Consider the following 18405-nt stretch of genomic DNA (forward strand, 5'->3'; position numbering starts at 1 on the left):
CCCATGTAGGCACTATTTTTAGCAGCTTGTTTCCTGAAAATGTCAATGTGCCCACCTGTACCCATTTTAGTTTATGATGTTAATAATGTTCTCTAACTTTCAACATCCGGAATACTGTTTCCTTAAAGGAAGCAATAAAGTGTGTTCCATTTAAGAATACAAAAACGTGCTAAACCTCAGCATATGTCAATATTTCCTTTTTGCTGTTAACCTGGTAATATCTACCTGTAACAGATGTTGTCAGTGCAGGGGTTGTGCACTCTTACAATGACAAATACATGCTGGAAGTGAGAACGAATGTTCTTTGGGCTGAATGGCTGTGCTCCAGTTTCCTGGAAAACAATCGTCACAATATCGTTTCCAATATGCCGTTTTCTCAGGAGCTAAAAAAAAAATTAAAAAGATGACGACAATGGGAATCTCAGAGCACCAATCTTTTCATAATTTTTTCATTTCTCCTGCAATTATATTTTTAAATGTTATTACTAATTATGGGATATTTTTGTGTAAGCCACACAGCCATTGCCATCGTTTTATTCTACAAGTCAATGCAGACATTAATACACAGAATATCTGAGGACTTAAATGAGAAACTTGCCAACGTCTGACATATTAGACAAATGCTAGCATCCTGCATTTTCTGTTTCCATAACAACAGTTTTAATTCTATTTTAAACACAATGAAAGGACTATGTATGGGGAAGATTTTAAGTGATTCTAAAATCAAATAAATTGTAATGCTAGTCATGTTATGGTTTAGTTTGTCTACTTTTTGGGTGTATGAATTCTAACATTATGAGCTGGCAATATTTAGAAGTTGAAAAACACTCAATATATAATTATTACAAATTTGAGGTAGGTTAATATTTCTTGTTTAAACTGGTTGACAGTGTACATTAACGTATTTTTCAAAGATGTTTTTCTTTTTAAACCCAACACTACAGCCTAAAAATATTTTTTTTCTGCAAAAACAACAGCAACAAAAACTTTTTATAACACACAAAAGAACACAAGATCCTAATATAATTCTGCAATAAACACTCAAACTGGGCATAATATGATGAGAACAAAAATGCTGGTGAGCAGACAAAAGTAAACAAAAGCTCATTTTAACTGTGATCTTGTAATAATATAAAAGGTTTCAGGTTTTGTTTGTAAAATTAATACACCAATTTCCTAGCCACTTCTGGACTGAAAAGAAGTTGTTTCACAGTATACAGGATGCTTTCGGAAAGGAAGAGATGATTAAATGTATTCAATTGAAATGTATAGGTAAGGGGAATTTATGTAGGTAGAATGTGATTATCTGAGTTTGAAATTGGCCAGGATACTTGAGTTGACATCTCTGCTCTTATAAAAGACATCAAGGGTGCTTTAATGACTATAAGACCTTGATTTTATGTTTCAACCAAAGGACAGAACCTCAAAGAGTACAACATGTCTCCTCTTTCCCACCTCCGCAACTACCATGACAGGCACTGATTTAATTCGGTCTTTGAGGAGAAAATGCCAACTATTGCATGACCAAAATAGCTTTCTGCAAACACCTATATATATTTTTGTCCTTTAAGAGTACTGAACCAGCCCATCTCTGTTTAGCTTATAAGATCTTGTATCACTGCTAAAATGTGATCAGATGGTTAAGAGGACAAAAAAAGTATCCTGTGACTGGGAACTCAGATTATTTCCTGTATAGATCAACACCCTTGGGTACACCTATGGACTCTATATCCAGGGGTTCACAAGCTTTTTCTTTTTGACCCCCCCACCTCCCCCTAACATGCTATAAAAATTCAACCCGTTTGCGGAGCATCCTGTGACTGAATTAGCCAGTTTTATTCCTGATACATATGTAATCCAATATCTTATATTTTTGTGTTGTTTAGACACTGCAGAGTACTTTTTAACAGGCTGCATATAGTGGTTGTCAAATACCACTGCAGTTATTTACTATTTTAAGTACGAGATTATTCACAAAGCTGCTCAGCTGACCGTTGACCTAAATATTTTCCTGTTTATTCACTTTCTTTTAGATCACTCTGGATTCAATACTTCAACAAAGTTAAGTGCTTTCTGCCACTGCTATAGGTGTAATATTCCGTTATCATTTAACAGTACAACTACTTTATGAGGTGGAGGACAGAGGAATTCTAAATTGTCAAAGTCCATCCTACCTGTTGCTTGTTGTTAGGAGTGTATGGCAGCATGGTGGAAACATGAAACATGATTTCATAGTCCTTGTAAGTTGTATAGAGAGAGTGAGTTCCTGTTGAATCAGCTGCAATTAGAAATTAATAAAGTGAAAAAACAACACTATTAAGGCCTTAAAAATACTTTAAAACAGGATTGCCACATTGTTATGAAAACCTACTAGCCCAAGCACAAAACCCATTCATCGTTCATCTTCACTTTAATACCAATGACATTAACAATGAAAAACTAACCATAATTTACTCACCTGTTCACCCAGCAGGCAAATATAATTTTGCAATGCTATTTTAATACAAGATGTTAGAAAAAACTTGTAAGTAGTAAGGAAATTATGAAATTATTAAGAATCCTGAACATCCTGAACTTAATCTAATTGAGCACCAGCATTGTAGGAAATACCACAGGGAACTCTTTAAGAGTATCACATATATACTTATGAAATATATATTAATGTAATATGTAATATAGTAAATAGCTTTCTAATGGTACAGAACATTATTTAGTGTTGCCGAATATAGTCATAAAAATGCCTGATAGCTTTACCTTATGGACCAACATAGGTCTTGCATGGATCACTTGGTGCTCTCTGGATGTTAAGTGGCTTCTAGTTTAATGTCCTGATCTACATACTCCATCTTACTAAAAGTATTTCAAAAAACCTTTGAAAGTCCCTTACAAGAAGCTATTAAGGCAGGTAGATAGCCATGTGGTGAGTGAGAAAATACTGTCAGAATAGAAAGTGTCTAACAGACAGAGCAAAGTAGTATGAATAAATGACCCAGTTTCAACATGGCAAAAAGGTGAACATTGGGGTGTTTCTTATACGAACAAATGTTGTTTAACATGTTCATTAAATGATCTTGGGGAAAGACTGAGATGGCGAAACATGAAGATGACAAAATCTTTTAGGTCAATCAAACCTAAACAGAGTTATACTTCAAAGGGATTTAAAGCACGGTGAATGGATAGCACGATGGCAGATGAAACTCAGTGTTGACATATTCAACATAAAGCATATGAAGTAAAGGAATTGAAAGAGATCATTTAAAATATCACTGTATAATGCAAGCTTCTAAATTAACTGTAACCAATCAGAAAAAAAGCTCATCGAAAACCCCTGTTCAATGGAGAGTGGCCATCAAAAAAGCAAACAACATGTTAGCATGCTTAAGGAATAAGAGGGAAAATAATCATGAAAATATTATACTGTCGTTGTATTAACCAAAGGTATTCTCCCTCCTGGAATACTGTGTTCAGTTTTGGCCATCTTACCTCAAAAGAGGTATAGCAAATATAGAAAGGATGAAGTGAAAGTTGACAAAAATGATTAGAAACAGAAAGATAGACCTTTGTATGGAGAGAGATTAGTACAGGTGGGACTGTGTAGTTTAGAAAAGAGAAAAATAAAATGGAATAGGATTGAAGTGTGCAAATATTGATTGGTCAAGAACAGGTAAACTGGACACTTCCAATTTCTTCTCTCTCAGTAAAAACAAGATAACATTCCATTAAAAGCCAACATATTTCAAACTGAAAAAAGGAAATATATTTTATATAACATGTAATTAATTTGTGGAACTCATTTCCAAAAGTCTATAAGTTTAACAGGATTATTTTTTTTCAGAATTGCCAGTGAACCAGTAAAATCTATTATTGGCACTGCTCTAGTGAACATATCCTTAAACTCATATAGAGAATTCCCTTTTTTGTCCTCACTCACATTTCTTCTCTCCTGATAGTCCAGAATGCTTTCACCAAAGAACAAAACCAGCCATTTGTAAGACAGTGACAGGCTGTTGACTTCAGAAGAAGTAAGTGTAATTCCAACAAAAAGCTATGAGTGGGGATCAGGATGGTTTTCACAGGTTCATAGATTGTAAAGCCAGAAGGGGCCATTGTGATCAACTAGTCTGACTTCTTCTATAACATAGGTCACAGGACTTCCCCAAATTGACTCCTGTTTGAATCGGAGTATATCTTTTAGATAAACATCCAATCTTGATTTTAAAACTGCCAATGATGGAGAATTCACCACAACCCTTGATAAGGTGTTCCAGTGGTAAATTACCCTGTTAAAAATGTGCACCATATTTCTAGACTGCATTTGTCTAGCTTCAACTTCCAGTCACTGGATTTTGTTATACTTTTGGCTGCTAGACTGAAAAGCCCTCTATTATCAAATTTCTGTTCCCCATGTAGATACTTACACATTGTGACCAAGTCACCCCTTAACTTTTCTTTGATAAGCTAAATAGAATGAGTTTATTGAGTCTTTCTTTATAAGGCTTGTTTTCCAACACCTTAAGCATTCTCGTGGCTCTTTTCTGAAGTATTCCCAAACTTACCAATATCCTTCTTGAACTGGTGACACCAGAACTGGACACTGGTATTTCAGAAGCAGTCATACCAGTGCCAAATACAGGGGAGTATATATAACCTCCCTACTCCTATGCAAGATTCCCCTGTATATATATTCAAGGATCACATTTGTCTTTCTGGCCACAGCATCACATTGGGAGCTCATGCTTGGATGATTATCCACCATGACCCCCAAGTCTTTTTCAGAGTCTCTGTTTTCCAGGATAAAGTCCCCCATTCTGTAAGTATGGCCTGCATTCATTCTTCCTAGATGGATGATTTTACATTTGGCCTTATTAAAATGCAAATGGTTCGCTCATGTCCAGCTTACCAAGTGATCCAGATTGTTATTATTTATCACTCCCCCAATCTTTGTATCATCTACAAACTTATCATTAATTGTTTTATGTTTTCTTCCAGGTCATTGATAAAAATGTTAAATAGCACTGGGCCAAAAACTGATCCCAGAAGGATCCCACCAGAAACACACCCCCTTGATGATTCCGTTTACAATTACATTTTGAGACCTGTCAGTCAGTTTTATCTATGTAATGTGTGGTTATATTGATTTTGCAGGATTCTAGTTTCTTAATCAAAATGCTGTGTAGTATCAAGTCAAATGCCTTATATAAGTCAAAGTATATTACACCAATACTATTAACTATTATTTTATCAACTAAACAAAATCTCAAAAAAATGAGGGTGGTTGAAGAAGATCTACTTTCCGTAAATCCATGTTGATTGGCCTTTACTTCTTTACTAATCAAAACCAATATATTCAGTTCCATTATTTTGGATTGTCAAGCTGACAGTCCTAAAGTTACCCAGGTCATCTTGTTACCCTTTTTAAATATTCATAAATGAATATACATCATCCCAGACAGAAATGAAACATTTATACTTAAACACAACAGGTCATAATATTTAAAGACAATGTAACATCAACAGAAGTCATTTGAGACGTTTCCTTGCTTTTTGCTTATTTTAAATTATCATCATAATTCGCTGTAATCCTAGGATACATGTAATTTCCAAACCTTATTTTCTATCCAAAGCCTGCTGACTACCAGGAGTTAGGCTATTTCCCCTTCCCCAAACAAAACAAATAGATGTTGTTCCTTTCCAGCAATTGAACTGGCTGAAGTTCATTGCTAAGATGAATGGAGATCATTGCCCCAGTGTATATGAAATAAGTATTCAGTTGAAAGGACACAATGTTTAAAACTGAAGGAGTTCTACATATCTGTCATGAACACTTTTCATTTATTATGTTATAGAGAACACGAACTGCAATGATCACTTGTAAGAGCAAACACTGAGGAACTAATCTTAACATTTCTCAAAATAATTCTTAGCTTTAATTTTCCTTTTTGACATCAAATATAATCTAATCTTGTTGCATTTTCATACAATATCTAAAATCAGCTTTCCTTTGTGCCGGGAATGCCTTATATCCTGTCTTGGATCATGCATCTGTTTTTTGTTGCTTGTGAAATGCTGCCAAAGGGATAAAGGGCTAAGGAAGAAACCTACACCACAGCACTGGTCTTCCTTGTGAGCTAATGATCAGACAGGGCTTGTTGTAAGAGCAGCTTCAAAATCAACTCTAAGTTTCCCATGTGGTGACTTGGTGCAGAATTTCCAGCCAGGAAACAGTTTCCTAAATATTGATTCCAAAACAACTGTTCTTAAGGGTGGTCTCTAGCTTTTGAAAAACCAACAGCTGCAAAAAGCTGAAGATAGTTTTCACAGTTGTAGACCTCTACGTAGCAGGGCTGCTGCAGTCTCATAAGCCAAAATCATCACCATCACCACAATGTCTATTTTTTTTTACAAGGGCCTTTCGTAACAGGACTATCACAGAAAACTGGTTCGTCAAGATGCATTGTCTATATTATTCTCCTTCAGGTATGTATGTGCCCCATGTGATCAAGATTAAATTCTTTTGGCCAGTTGTGTCCACTGGGGCTGGCCCTGCACCATAGATGCCCTGGCACCCCCTTCCTGAGGACATAAAGGGCAGAGCGGGTCCAAATGTCCTTCATTTCCTTTATGAATACAAAATTCAGGTGTTGCAGGATTCTAATAGGAGGAAGGGGGGTGGGTTGTGGAATACATATGGATAACATCTCAAAGAATCACAATTACAGTAGGGTAAGTAATGATTCTTTCTTTGAGTGACTGTCCATCTATATACCACTTCTGGTGACTCAAACGCAGTGATCTGACTGACAGGAAGTGAATGCTTGGAGTCTACTTAAATAAGGACTGTGGGACAGCTCTGTCAAAGCTGGTGTCAGATTTTGATGCCTTGACTAGGGAGGCTGTGCTGTCCAAGACAAAAGGAATAGCAGTCTTTAAATAAGATAAAATGATGTTGTTCTGCCCATATAGAGAATCTTTTCCACTTGTCAGCATGTGTCACTCTATAGAGTGCTTCTGTTGTGCACTAATATGTTCTGCATCTCAGCAGAGCAGCTACTCTCAATGGTAGTTAACTGTCAAATGCAATGATTCCGGGAACAGGTGTAGGATCTTTCCTTCATCCTGGAAGATCATTTCAGGTAAGTCAGGTAGTGTTATCAGAGGCTGACAACAGGATTATTAGGCGACAATACCAGAACTGTCTGGGCCAGGCTAGTGCTAACATGATCATTACTGCAGAGTTCTGTCTCAGTTTCCTTAGGATACTCCATTTTAGCAGGATCATCAGATAGGCATACATTATCCCTGAAATCAACAAGATGAGGAAAGCATCTGACAGAGAACTTGGATCCAACTCAGATTCACCGCTCATCAAGCAGAATATATGGTCTGATGATTTTTGGGGGGCGGGGAGGGGGTCATCTCTTGCCAATAGCTCTATGGTTGGATGACTGTTTCTGTGGAAGATATTCTGTAGGATCTTTGACAGTCCATCATGGTCACTTGAGAAGTGCCTGCTAAGACATTCCAGAAGCCTGGCAGATGCAGAGCCACTGGGGTGATTTGGTGGCAAATACACCAGTACCAAAGTCAAACAGCTTTTTGGTAAGAGGAGACAATTGTGCTCCTCCCTCTGTTGACATAATACTGCTACAGCATTGTCTATCATGATCTGGACTGTCAGTCTTCGTAGCATGGAAGAAATGCTATACAGGATAGACAAGCTCTAAGCTCTAATACATTTATAGGAAGATGAATCTTTCTGGGAGTTGAGAGGCCTTGAGTCTGAAGATGGTCCAGGTGAGCTCCCCATTCAAGGGGAGCATCTGTCAACAGCAGTTTGGTGGATAGAGATAAAAAAAAAAAAAGAAAAAGGTACTCCTTTGCATACCTGAAGAGGATCCAATTTAACACTAAGAGAACTTCTCAGTGGACCTGCACCCTCATGTCTATGTGATATCTGTTGGGTAGATATACAGATTTCAATCATCCTTGCATGCAGCATAGGTGACGTCTGACATGCTGTGTGATATATATCAGGAAGTCTGAGGAGTGAGAGACAGACTATTACTGATATTTGAGGGTGAACATGCAGCTGGGTGATGAGATCCACTACGGTTTTGAATCTGTCCTGAGGCAGACTAGTGTTTGCTGTTGCAGAATCCAGTACTCTGAACTCTATTCTCTGGGTTGTTGAGTCTGAGGTCCAAACTGTTGAAGAGCTGTAGGATTTGGTGAATAGAGTCAATCACCTGTTGTGGGAGGTTTCCCAGATGAGCCAATTGTTGAGGTAAGAGTATACGTGGATCCCTTGCTTCATCAGAGCAGTCACTACTGCCAAGCAGTTGGTGAAGGTTCTTGGTGCTGTTGATAAAGCAAAGGGCAGAAATCTGGCCCAATATTAGGAGCTTCCAACTTGTAATCTCATGTATTTTTGGTGTGCCAGGTGAATCGTTATGTGAAAATACAAGTCCTGTACATCAAGAGCCATTAATCTGTCCTAAGGATCTACGAACAGGATTGTAGAAGCTTGGATTACCATCCTGAATTTGAAACGGCAGATGAAGGCATTGAATTGTCCCAAGCCCAGGATTGGGTGTCAGTCCCCCTTCTATGAGATTAGAAAATAATGTGAGTAAAACCCATTCCCCTGAATTCTAGAGGCCCTTCTTCTATTGCTCTGAGATTTACAAGTGAGTTCACTTCTTGCTGTAATAGTCTCTCATGAGAAGGGGCCCTGAAGAAGGATGGGGAAGAAGGAAGGGGGTAGGAAGGCTCTGAAAAAGTATGGAATACCACACTTTATTGATATCTAAGACCCAGTGGTCTGAGGCAATGTGGTTCCAGGCCTCCTGAAAACAAAACAGGCAATTGTCAATAAGAAGAGGAGGAAAAGTACCAATCCTCTATATGCTCCAAGTGACTTATAAGCAAGGCATCAAATTTGTTGTCTTGCTCTGGATAATGGGTGAGTGGCAGATGAAGAAAGAGTAGTGTCTCCTTTGTTGGAACCTCTGTCTCTTTCTTGGTGCTTCTGAGGGTCTCTACTGACTATACTGTGTGGGGGGGAAGAATAGGGGGGCTCTGCTGGAGTAAGACAGAGGCATAGCTTGTTTTCTCCTGAGTGCCAGTGTGCAGACTCCCAAAGACATCTAAGTTGCTCATGAGTGTTTTAGCTAGTGCCAGGCTTCATATGTTTTGGTGTTTAAGAGGTCAGAGCTGTCAAATGGAGGATCCTCAATAGTTGTCTATGACTGCAGTCTTTGGCAATACCTAAAGACATATGAAGTCCTTTGCATGCTGATGGACGTGCCGTAGATCTCGATACTATGTCCAAGGCATGAAACATCACCTGGAGAGAAGTGTTGGCCAGTAGCTGACTCTTGGAGACAATAGTTCTCAGTTCCTCCTTGCTATCTTATGCATCACATTTGAAACTGTCTTCATTTAAATAATCTTATTTAGATAACAGCGTCTGATAAATTAGTAATATGTATTTCCAAACTTGCAGAGAAGTAGATTTTTCTTCTGAATAAATCTAATCTTTTTGGGTTCTTGTCTTGTGGTAGTGTTTTTGGTGGTTCTAGCTGTCAGGTTCTCTCAGGTACAGCGGTTACAATCATGGATCCATAAGAATCTTGGGACCAGATGCGTATAAAAGCACTCAAAGCCAGATGAAGGTACTTGACAGTGCCTTTCTGGAGGTAGGCACCACAGACACTGATGTCTACCAAAAGATGTTTCACTAGCTACTGACCTTCTTGGCACTGAAGCTATTTTTGAATAATCTAACCTAACCATGACTACTTAACCTGAGTCACCACTAATGTCTTTGGTGGTGATTATCATTTCATGCTCCTGCAGCTGCAAAGTGTGAGTGACCTGTGCCTCTTGCATCACCGTACAAGATTTCATAGAGGAGGTAGACCTAGCCTTGGAAGTAGAAGCTGGTTCTCTTGATTGTCGCATGCCCCAAAGGGGCTCAGTAGGCCAGGATTGAGCCTGATAAGGATTCGGGCCAAACGGTAGGTACCATGGAGAATGCTTTTCCTTACATCCTGAAGGTCTCTGAGTGTAATAATGGGCTCTATACTTCTATGAAAAGTAGGAGTCATTGGAACAGAACCACAGTGAGTGGGTAGGGGATGTTTCTCTCTCTGCTCAGAAGCTGAGGAAAATAATGTCGGTCTTTGAAGACAGGGTACTTGAACAGGGGAAGATAAAGTATAGGCTTACGCTATGGTACTAGTATTTATGAAGTACTCGGCACTATAATATTATTACTGGTTGGCACTGTATATGGCATTCTCACCATCAAAGACATTAGTGGTGATTCAGGATGAATAGTCATGGTTAGGTTAAGTTATTCAAAAACAGCTTCAGTGCCAAGAAGGTCAGTAGCAAAAACAGCTGCATCAAGGTTGCTGGCACGAGAGTCATGGGTATCAAGGCCATCGGTATCCACTTGAGATGGCACCATTGCTTGGCAAGGTGTGTGTGTGTGTGTGTGTGTGTGTGTGTGTGTGTGTGTGTGTGTGTGTGTGTGTGTGTGTGTGTGTGTCAGAGGGACCTATTTTGGGTCATGAACTACCATTTGAAAAGACAGGTAGAGATGATTTCAGCCTCTTTCTACCAGGTCTACCAGATTTGTGCTCTCTGGAAGAGAGGTGTTTATAAAATTATAGAGTTTAAGGTCAGAAGGACCATTAAATAATCTAGTCTGACCTCCTATATATCATAAGCCATTACAATTTCATCTACTTCCCCCTGTATTGAGCCCAATGACTTGTATTTGACTAAAACATATCTTCCAGAAAGACACCAAGCCTTGATCTGAAGACTTCAAGAGAAGAAGAATCCACCATTTACCTTGGTAGTTTGTTCCAATGGTTAATCAGTCTCACAGTTAAAAATGTGGGTCTAATTTCTAATTTGAAATTCTCTGGCATCAGCTTCCAGCCATTGGTTCTTGCTATGTCTTTCTCTGCTATATTAAAGAGCCCTTTAGTAATCTGTATTCTCTGTCTGTGAAGGTACTTTACACTATTCAAGTCACCTCTCAATCTTCTTTCTGATAAACTAAACAGACTGAGCTTCTTCAAGGCATTTTCTCAAGCCTTTGTATAATTTTTGTGGGTCTTTTCTGCACCATAGCCAGTTTTTCAATATCCCTTTCAAAATATGGATACCAGAACTATATGCAGTATTCAGTACTGGTCTCCCCAATGTTGCACATACAGGTAAAATCATCTCCCTACTCCTACATCCCTATTTATACATCCAAGGATCGTGTTAGCCCTTTTTGCCACTGCACTGCACAGGAAGTTCATGTGGAGATACTTGCCCACTACTGACCCGAAATCCTTTTTAACTTATTTCTTTCCCTAATAGAATCCCCCATTTAGTAGGTACGGCCTACATTATTTGTTTCTAGATGTACAACATTTGGCTGTATTAAAATGGACTCAGTTTACCAAGCAGTTCAGACTGTTCTGTATGATTGCCTTGTGATAATTACTTACCACTCCGCCATTCTATGTGCCATCTGGCAATGTTATCAGCAATGATTTTATATTTATTTCTAGATCATTGAAAACATTGATGAATTTTGTTGGGCATAGTAGTGATCCCTGCAAAACCCCACTAGAAATACCACCATTTAATGATGATTCCTCACTGAAATCTACTTTTGAGATCGGTCAGTTAGCCAGGTCATAATCCAATTTACATGTGCTTTATTAATATTGTATAGCACTAATGTTTTAATCAGAATGTCACAGAGTACTAAGTCAAATACCTTATAAATGTCTAAGTCTATTACATCTATGTTACCTCTAACAACCTAACTTGTAATCTCATCAAAGAATGAAATCAGGTTTGTTTGACAGGACCTATTTTCCATAAAACCCTGTTGACTTCTATTAATTATATTTCTAGCCTTTAATTCTTTATCAACTAAATCCTATACCACCTTTTCCATTATTTTGCCCAGGATTGATGTCAGGCTAACCAGCACAGTTACCTGGATCATTCCACTTGCCCTTTTTAAATAGTGGCACATTATCTCTTTTCCAGTCTTCTGAAACTTCCCCAGTATTCCATGGTTTATTAAAAATTAACATTAGTGGGCCAGAGATCTCAGTGGCCAACTCTTTTAGGACTCTGGTGAAAGTTATTCGAGCCTGCTCATTTAAAAATATGTATCCCTAGTAGGTGGTGTTTAACACTACCCTTAGTTACTAATGGACTGAAGTATATCATCATCTTCAGGTAATACAAGCACATCATCCTGTTTTTTCCAAATACAGTACAAAAACATATATTGAACACTTTTGCCTTTTCGGCATCATTATTAATAATTTCACCATCTTCATCTAGCAATGAGCTTATACCATTACCAGGAATTCTTTTGTTCTTAGTGCACTTAAAAACTCTCTCTTATTGTCTTAGCCAAGCCAGCCATGGAGTTTTCCTTGATGTCCTTAGCTTCCCTTATTAATTTTCTACACATCATAATTTGTAATTTATGTTGATTGTTATCTATTTCCCTTTTTCATTTATTATATGTTGCTTTTTATTTCAAATTGCTTCCTTCGAATCACCATTGAAAAAGTATAGACTTTTAGCCAGAATTGTCCTCTGTCTTGATTGCGGAATTGTGGCTTTTTGGCCAACTAAAAATTCTTCTTAAAGAACTTTCAATTTTTGTCCAAATTTTTCTGTTTAATTTTTTTCTCCCAATCAATTTGTTGTTTATTTTCCATAGCTTTGAGAAATGAAGTCCAAAAGAGAGTTCCCTTGTGGTGGGTGCAACACCTTTTGAATTAAAAGTCATCACATATAATTTTTAGAAACTCTAATGACAATTTACTACTGGCTGAATGAGATCTCCAGCATGTTTTCCCCAGACTGAGATTCCCCATTACACCAACATTTTTCTTTCCATACATTAACATACATGCTTAAGGAGTACCTCATCCTGTTCTCTGGTTTGATTCAGTGGTCTGTAGCAGACTACAACCAAGACCAAAACTCCTGGGCTTTGTTAGTTCACAACTGATCCATATGCATTCAAGATTCTGTGGCTCTGAGTTATCAGTAATTCTAAAACTGGTAATTGTATCTAACTCTAGAGTGCCATCTCCCACCCCCAACTTCTTTTACTCTATACTTCCCAGAATATAATCAGTGATTTTAACATTCCAATCATGCAAGTCATCCTGCTAAGTGTCACTAATATCAATTATAGCAATTTCTACTCATCAGTGAGAATTTAGAATTCCTCTTCCTTGTTACCCAGACACCTAGCACTGGAATATAAGCAACTGAAAAATCTCTCTTTACATTCTTTGTCACATCAATTCAATTTGTTTGTGACATACTGAGTGTGAAGTACATTTCCCTCCTTAGCACTGTTCCCTTGCATTACTAATTTAATGTCCGCCTGGCTGCTCCAGCAAGTCTCCAATCAAAAAGATTAGCTCCCCTACCTTTGTGATGCAGGCTGTACCCTTCATACAGCCCACTCTCCGACTAAAATATGGCCCAATGTTCCACAAAACCAAAATCCAGCTATGCAGTCAACAGTTCATCATCTGTATTTTCTCATTCGTAGGACTGGAAGAATCATTGAGACAATCACCTGGACTTTTCTCTTCATCAGCTCCCTTCAAAGATTCCTGAAGCCTTCTACGATCTTTGTAGTTCCATATGACGCCGTGCCATTGGTTCCAATATGTACAATCTCCAGGGGAGACTTGCCAGATGATGACTTCATAAATCTGTCCAATTTGCAGGTTCATCTCATATGTTCATTCCAGGGAGACAGCACAGTATCCTCTTGTTCCTGTGTTTTTTGCAGAATTCTCTGTCCACTCTTCTTCATGTGAAGTCTCTGAAGATGACTGCTTGCCTTCATAGGATGGTTGGAAAAAAAACTGGTTACCCACATTTCCGTAACTCTTGTTCTTCAAAATGTGTTGCTCATGTCCATTCCATGGTAAGTGTGCATGTGCCCACGTGCACAGTCATCGGAGATTCTTACCTTAGTGGTATCCGTAGGACCGGCAGTGGCACCCCCTTGAGTGCCATGCTCATGTGCTGGTATATCAGGCGCTGCCGGCCCTATGCCCTCTCAGTTCCTTCTTACTGACAACTCTGACAGAGGGGAGGAGGACGGGTAATGGAATGAACACAAGCAACATATCTCGAAGAACAGTTACGAAAAGGTAGGTAACCATTATTTCTTCTTCGAGTGCTTGCACATTTCTATTCCACTGTAGGTGACTCAAGCAGAATCCTCGGAGATGGGTTCAGAGTTTACCGTCTTGCAGTTTGAAGCACTGCTCTGCCAAATCCAGCATCGTCTTGAGCTTGCTGGGTCAGCACATAATGCAATGTGAACGTGTGGGCAGACGACCAAGTCGCAGCCAGACAGATTTCCTGGATCAGCACCTGCACCAGGAAATCTGCCGATGATGCGTGTGCCCTAGTCGAGTGAGCTGTCACAATCGCCAGCGGGGTCACTTTTGCCAGGTCATAGCAGTAGCGAATGCAGGCCGTGATCTAAGACGAGATTCTCTGAGCAGACACTGGACGACCTTTCATACTGTCTGCCACTGCCACAAACAACTGTCGACTTGCAGAATGGGTTGGTTCTATCTATGTAGAATGCCAGCACTCTCCTGATGTCCAACGTGTGAAGTCTGCGCTCCTCATCTGACACATGAGGCTTCGGACAGAAGACTGGTAAGTATGTGTCTTGGCCAGTATGAAACTGGGAAATGACCTTGGGAAGAAACACTGTGTGCGGGCATGGCTGGACCTTGTCCTTGAAGAAGACCGTACAGGGAGGATCCGAGGTGAATGCCCTGATCTCAGACACCCTGTGGGCCGAGGTTATAGCAACCAGGAAAGAAACCTTCCAGGAGAGCAGCAGGAGGGAGCAGGTAGCCAAAGGCTCAAACGGGGATCCCATGAGCCTAGACAGCACGAAGTTCAAGTCCCAGACTTGCAGATAGAGGTGCTCCAGACCCTTTAAAAACCTTGCAGTCATAGGATGGGCAAAGAGAGATCTGCCCTGGAGCATGGGATGCAATGCTGAGATGGCTGCCAGGTGGACTTTGATGGAAGAGAGGGACAACCCTTGAAGCTTGAGATGCAGCAAACAGTCCAAGCCATCCTGCAGTGACATCTGCAGGTAGGGTGACCAGATGTCCCGATTTTATTGGGACTGTCCCGATATTTACTTGTTCAGTCGGGACGCGAATTGTCCCGATATTTTGCACTCCGGCGCGGAGGGGGCTCACGCCCCCCCTCCAACTTCACCCCCTCTCTGCCCCATTGGATCCCTCCCCAAATCCCCGCCCTGGCCCCGCCTCTTCCCCAAGCACGCCGCATTCCTCCTCCTCCCCCCTCCCTCCCAGGCTTGTGTGAACCAGCTGTATGGCAGCGCAAGCACTGGGAGGGAGGGGGGAGAAGTGGGCCACGGCTTTTTTTTTTTTTTTTTTTTTGCTCCGCCGGTGCCCTGCCCCCAATGTCCTGATATTTCATGTCTCGAATCTGGTCACCCTACTTGCAGGTGCCGCTCCAAAGTCCAGCATGTAAACCATTTCCACTTTGCTAGGTGGGTCACCCTGGTTGAGGGTTTTCTGCTGCCCAGCAAAACCTGTTGAACACAGGCTGAGCATACCTTTTCTCCCGTGCTCAGCCACGCAGGAGCCCAGCCGTCAGATCCAGCGCCACCACGTTCGAATGCAACATGGTGCCATGGTTCTGTGACAGCAGGTCCGGCCGAAGAGGCTGGGGAAGAAGGGCAGCTGCTGAAAGGTCCAACAGCATGCCAAAACAGTGTTGACGGGGCCATGAGGGGGCCACAAGGATAATTTTCGCTCTGTCCTGCTGGACTTTCACCAGGACCCTGTGGATTAATAGCACTGGTGGAAAGGCATACATGAGCGCCCCCAAACAAGGGATGAAGAATGTGTCCAAAAAGGAACCTCTGTCCAGATGCTGGATGGAACAGAAGTCGTGGCACTTCCTGTTCTGTCTGGAAGTGAACAGGTCTACCTGAGGAATTCCTCACCTTTGGAAGATTATGTCGACCACCTCCGGATGGAGAGATCATTCGTGGCAAGACGAGAAAGTCCTGCTGAGGCAATCTGCCAGGATGTTCCTGGAGCTGGGTAGGTGGGCCACAACTAGATGACTGGCATGCCGCACACGGAAGTCCAAAACACTGAGTGCCTCTTGGCAAAGGGTCGAGAATCTGGCATCTCCCTGCCTGGTGATGTAATACATCACAGCTGTATTGTCTGTCAGGACCTGCACCACCTTGCCTCTCAGGTGGGGCAAGAAATCCTGGCAGGCCAGGTGGACCACCCTGAGCTCCCTCACATTGATATGGAAGGCTAGGTCATCCCATAGCCAGCAGCTCTGTGTGCGGAGCTTGCCCAGGTCCGAAGCGATGGAGACCAGGGTTAGAGACTGGGACAGAGTCACGAAGGGGACCCCTTGAAGCACCGACCTGGGGTTCAACCACCAGTGCAGGGACAGTATGATGTGGTCCGGTACTCTGACCACCCAGTCCAGAGCGTGTCTGCTGGGGGTATAGACCGAGGCCAGCCACACTTGGAGAGGCCGTAGCCGAGCGTGGAGAACCACGTGCACGCAAGTGGCCTAGAGACCCATCAGGTGTAGGCAGATGTGGGCTGTAGTGAGCAAGTGGTCCCTTATCAGGCAGATTAAGCTCGACAAGGCCTGAAAGCGTCCTTGGGAAGGAAGGCCCTGGCCTGCGTGGAGTTGAGAACTGTACTAATGAACTCTATGTGTTGGACTGGCACTAATGTGGACTTTTCTGTGTTTATCAACAGGCCCAGGTTGCAGCATGTGGAACGCACCAAGTCGAGGCTCCGCTGCACCTGTTCTGGAGACCTGACGTTGATGAGCCAGCCATCAAGATACAGAAACAGATGGACCTCTCAATGTCTGAGGTAAGCTACCACTGGCGCCATACACTTTATGAATACCCTAAGGGTTGAAGAGAGGCCAAATGAGTGCTGTGAACCAGAAACAGCGCCCTCCCACCATAAAATGGAGGAAACGCCTGTGGCCCAGGAATATAGAAATGTGGAAATAAGCGTCTTTTAAGTCGAGAGCGGTGTACCAGTCTCCCAGATCCAGGGAGGGGATGATGGAGGCCAGGGAAACCATGCGAAACTTCAACTTGAGAGACTTGTTGAGGCGACGCAGGTCCAGGATTGGTATGAGGCCTCCTTTTGCCTTCAGGATTAGGAAGTACCGGGAGTAGAACCCTTTTCCTTTCATGTCCCAAGGAACCTCCTTTACTGCCCCCAGGCGCAGAAGATTCTCGACATCCTGAACGAGTAGGTGCTTGTGAGATGGGTCCCTGAAGAGGAACAGGGAAGTGGGGGTGGGTGGGAGCAAGGGGCGGCCAAAAATTGCAGGGTATAGCCCCAAGATATGTCCAGGACCCAGCGGTCTAACGTGACCTCCAACCAGGCCAAATGGTAGGGGAGGAGGCAGTTGAGGAAAGGTAACAGTGGATCCGGGGAATTGGCTGGGGCGTCGCTCTCAAGTGCGCAATCAAAATGAGCGCTGTGCTGGGCTAGGATGCGCAGGTGAGCAGGAGGCAGAAGGGCGGTGCTGACTGAATGCAGAGTCTCTGCTTCTAGGAGACCCCATGAGAAGCTGCCAAGACCTAGACAGCGGGGCGGCCAGAACTGCTTACGTATGCATGCCAAGAGACCAATGGGTGGCTTTGGTATCCTTCAACCATGCAGCCTCTGATCGGTCTCATCGGAGAAAAGACCGTTCCCATTGAATGGGAGGTCTTGAATGAAGGTCTGCATTTCTTGTGAAAGTCCAACGGTTTGAAGCCAGGAGCTGTACCTCATAACCACTGTGGACACTATCACCCTGGTGGCCGAGTCCGCCGCATTCTATGCCATTTGGAATGCACACTGGGCCGTCGTGGTGCCCTCCTGCACCAGAGTGTCAAACTCTTGAGCCAGTTGCTGAGGAAGGGACTCCTTGAACTTACAGAGGGAGCCCATAAGTTAAATTTATAATGGCCCAAGAGGGCCTGATGGTTCACCACCGAAACTGTAAGCTGCAGTGGGATAAAAGTCCAGTCATTTGGCCTCTTTGTTTTTTGGGGTCGAACTGGAGTGCCCCTGCTTTTCTTTTTCATTGGCTGCCGAGACCACCAGCGAGCCACAGGGAGGACTGGTATAGAGATACTCAAAACTTTTGGCCTGGACAAAGTACTTCTTTTTGGCCTGTTTGAGGTTGGAGGGATGAAGGAGGGTGTTTGCCAGATGACCATGGTAATTTTGAGGACCCCATCATGCACCGGTAGTGCGACATGGCTCAGGTAGAGGCTGACAGGAC

The 18405-nt window shown here is 41.9% G+C and overlaps 1 protein-coding gene across 7 annotated transcripts in view; it reads right to left on the minus strand.

Annotated features, from left to right (window-relative positions):
- SIPA1L1 (signal induced proliferation associated 1 like 1) overlaps nucleotides 1–18405 on the minus strand; it is a 378635-nt gene that overhangs the window by 68651 nt on the left and 291579 nt on the right. For all 7 annotated transcript variants that reach the window (XR_004645561.1, XM_034769297.1, XM_034769296.1 and 4 more), the window contains 2 exons: nucleotides 2175–2278; nucleotides 226–383 (listed from right to left, as the gene is read on the minus strand). Coding sequence is in view for 6 of the 7 variants with exons in the window: in XM_034769297.1 (XP_034625188.1) it covers nucleotides 226–383; nucleotides 2175–2278 (262 nt within the window). In the remaining variant the exon portion in view is untranslated. The remainder of the gene's footprint in view (nucleotides 1–225; nucleotides 384–2174; nucleotides 2279–18405) is intronic.

This window comes from Trachemys scripta, chromosome 4 (genome assembly GCF_013100865.1).
Source record: "Trachemys scripta elegans isolate TJP31775 chromosome 4, CAS_Tse_1.0, whole genome shotgun sequence".
In the NCBI taxonomy this organism is placed as follows: domain Eukaryota; kingdom Metazoa; phylum Chordata; order Testudines; family Emydidae; genus Trachemys; species Trachemys scripta.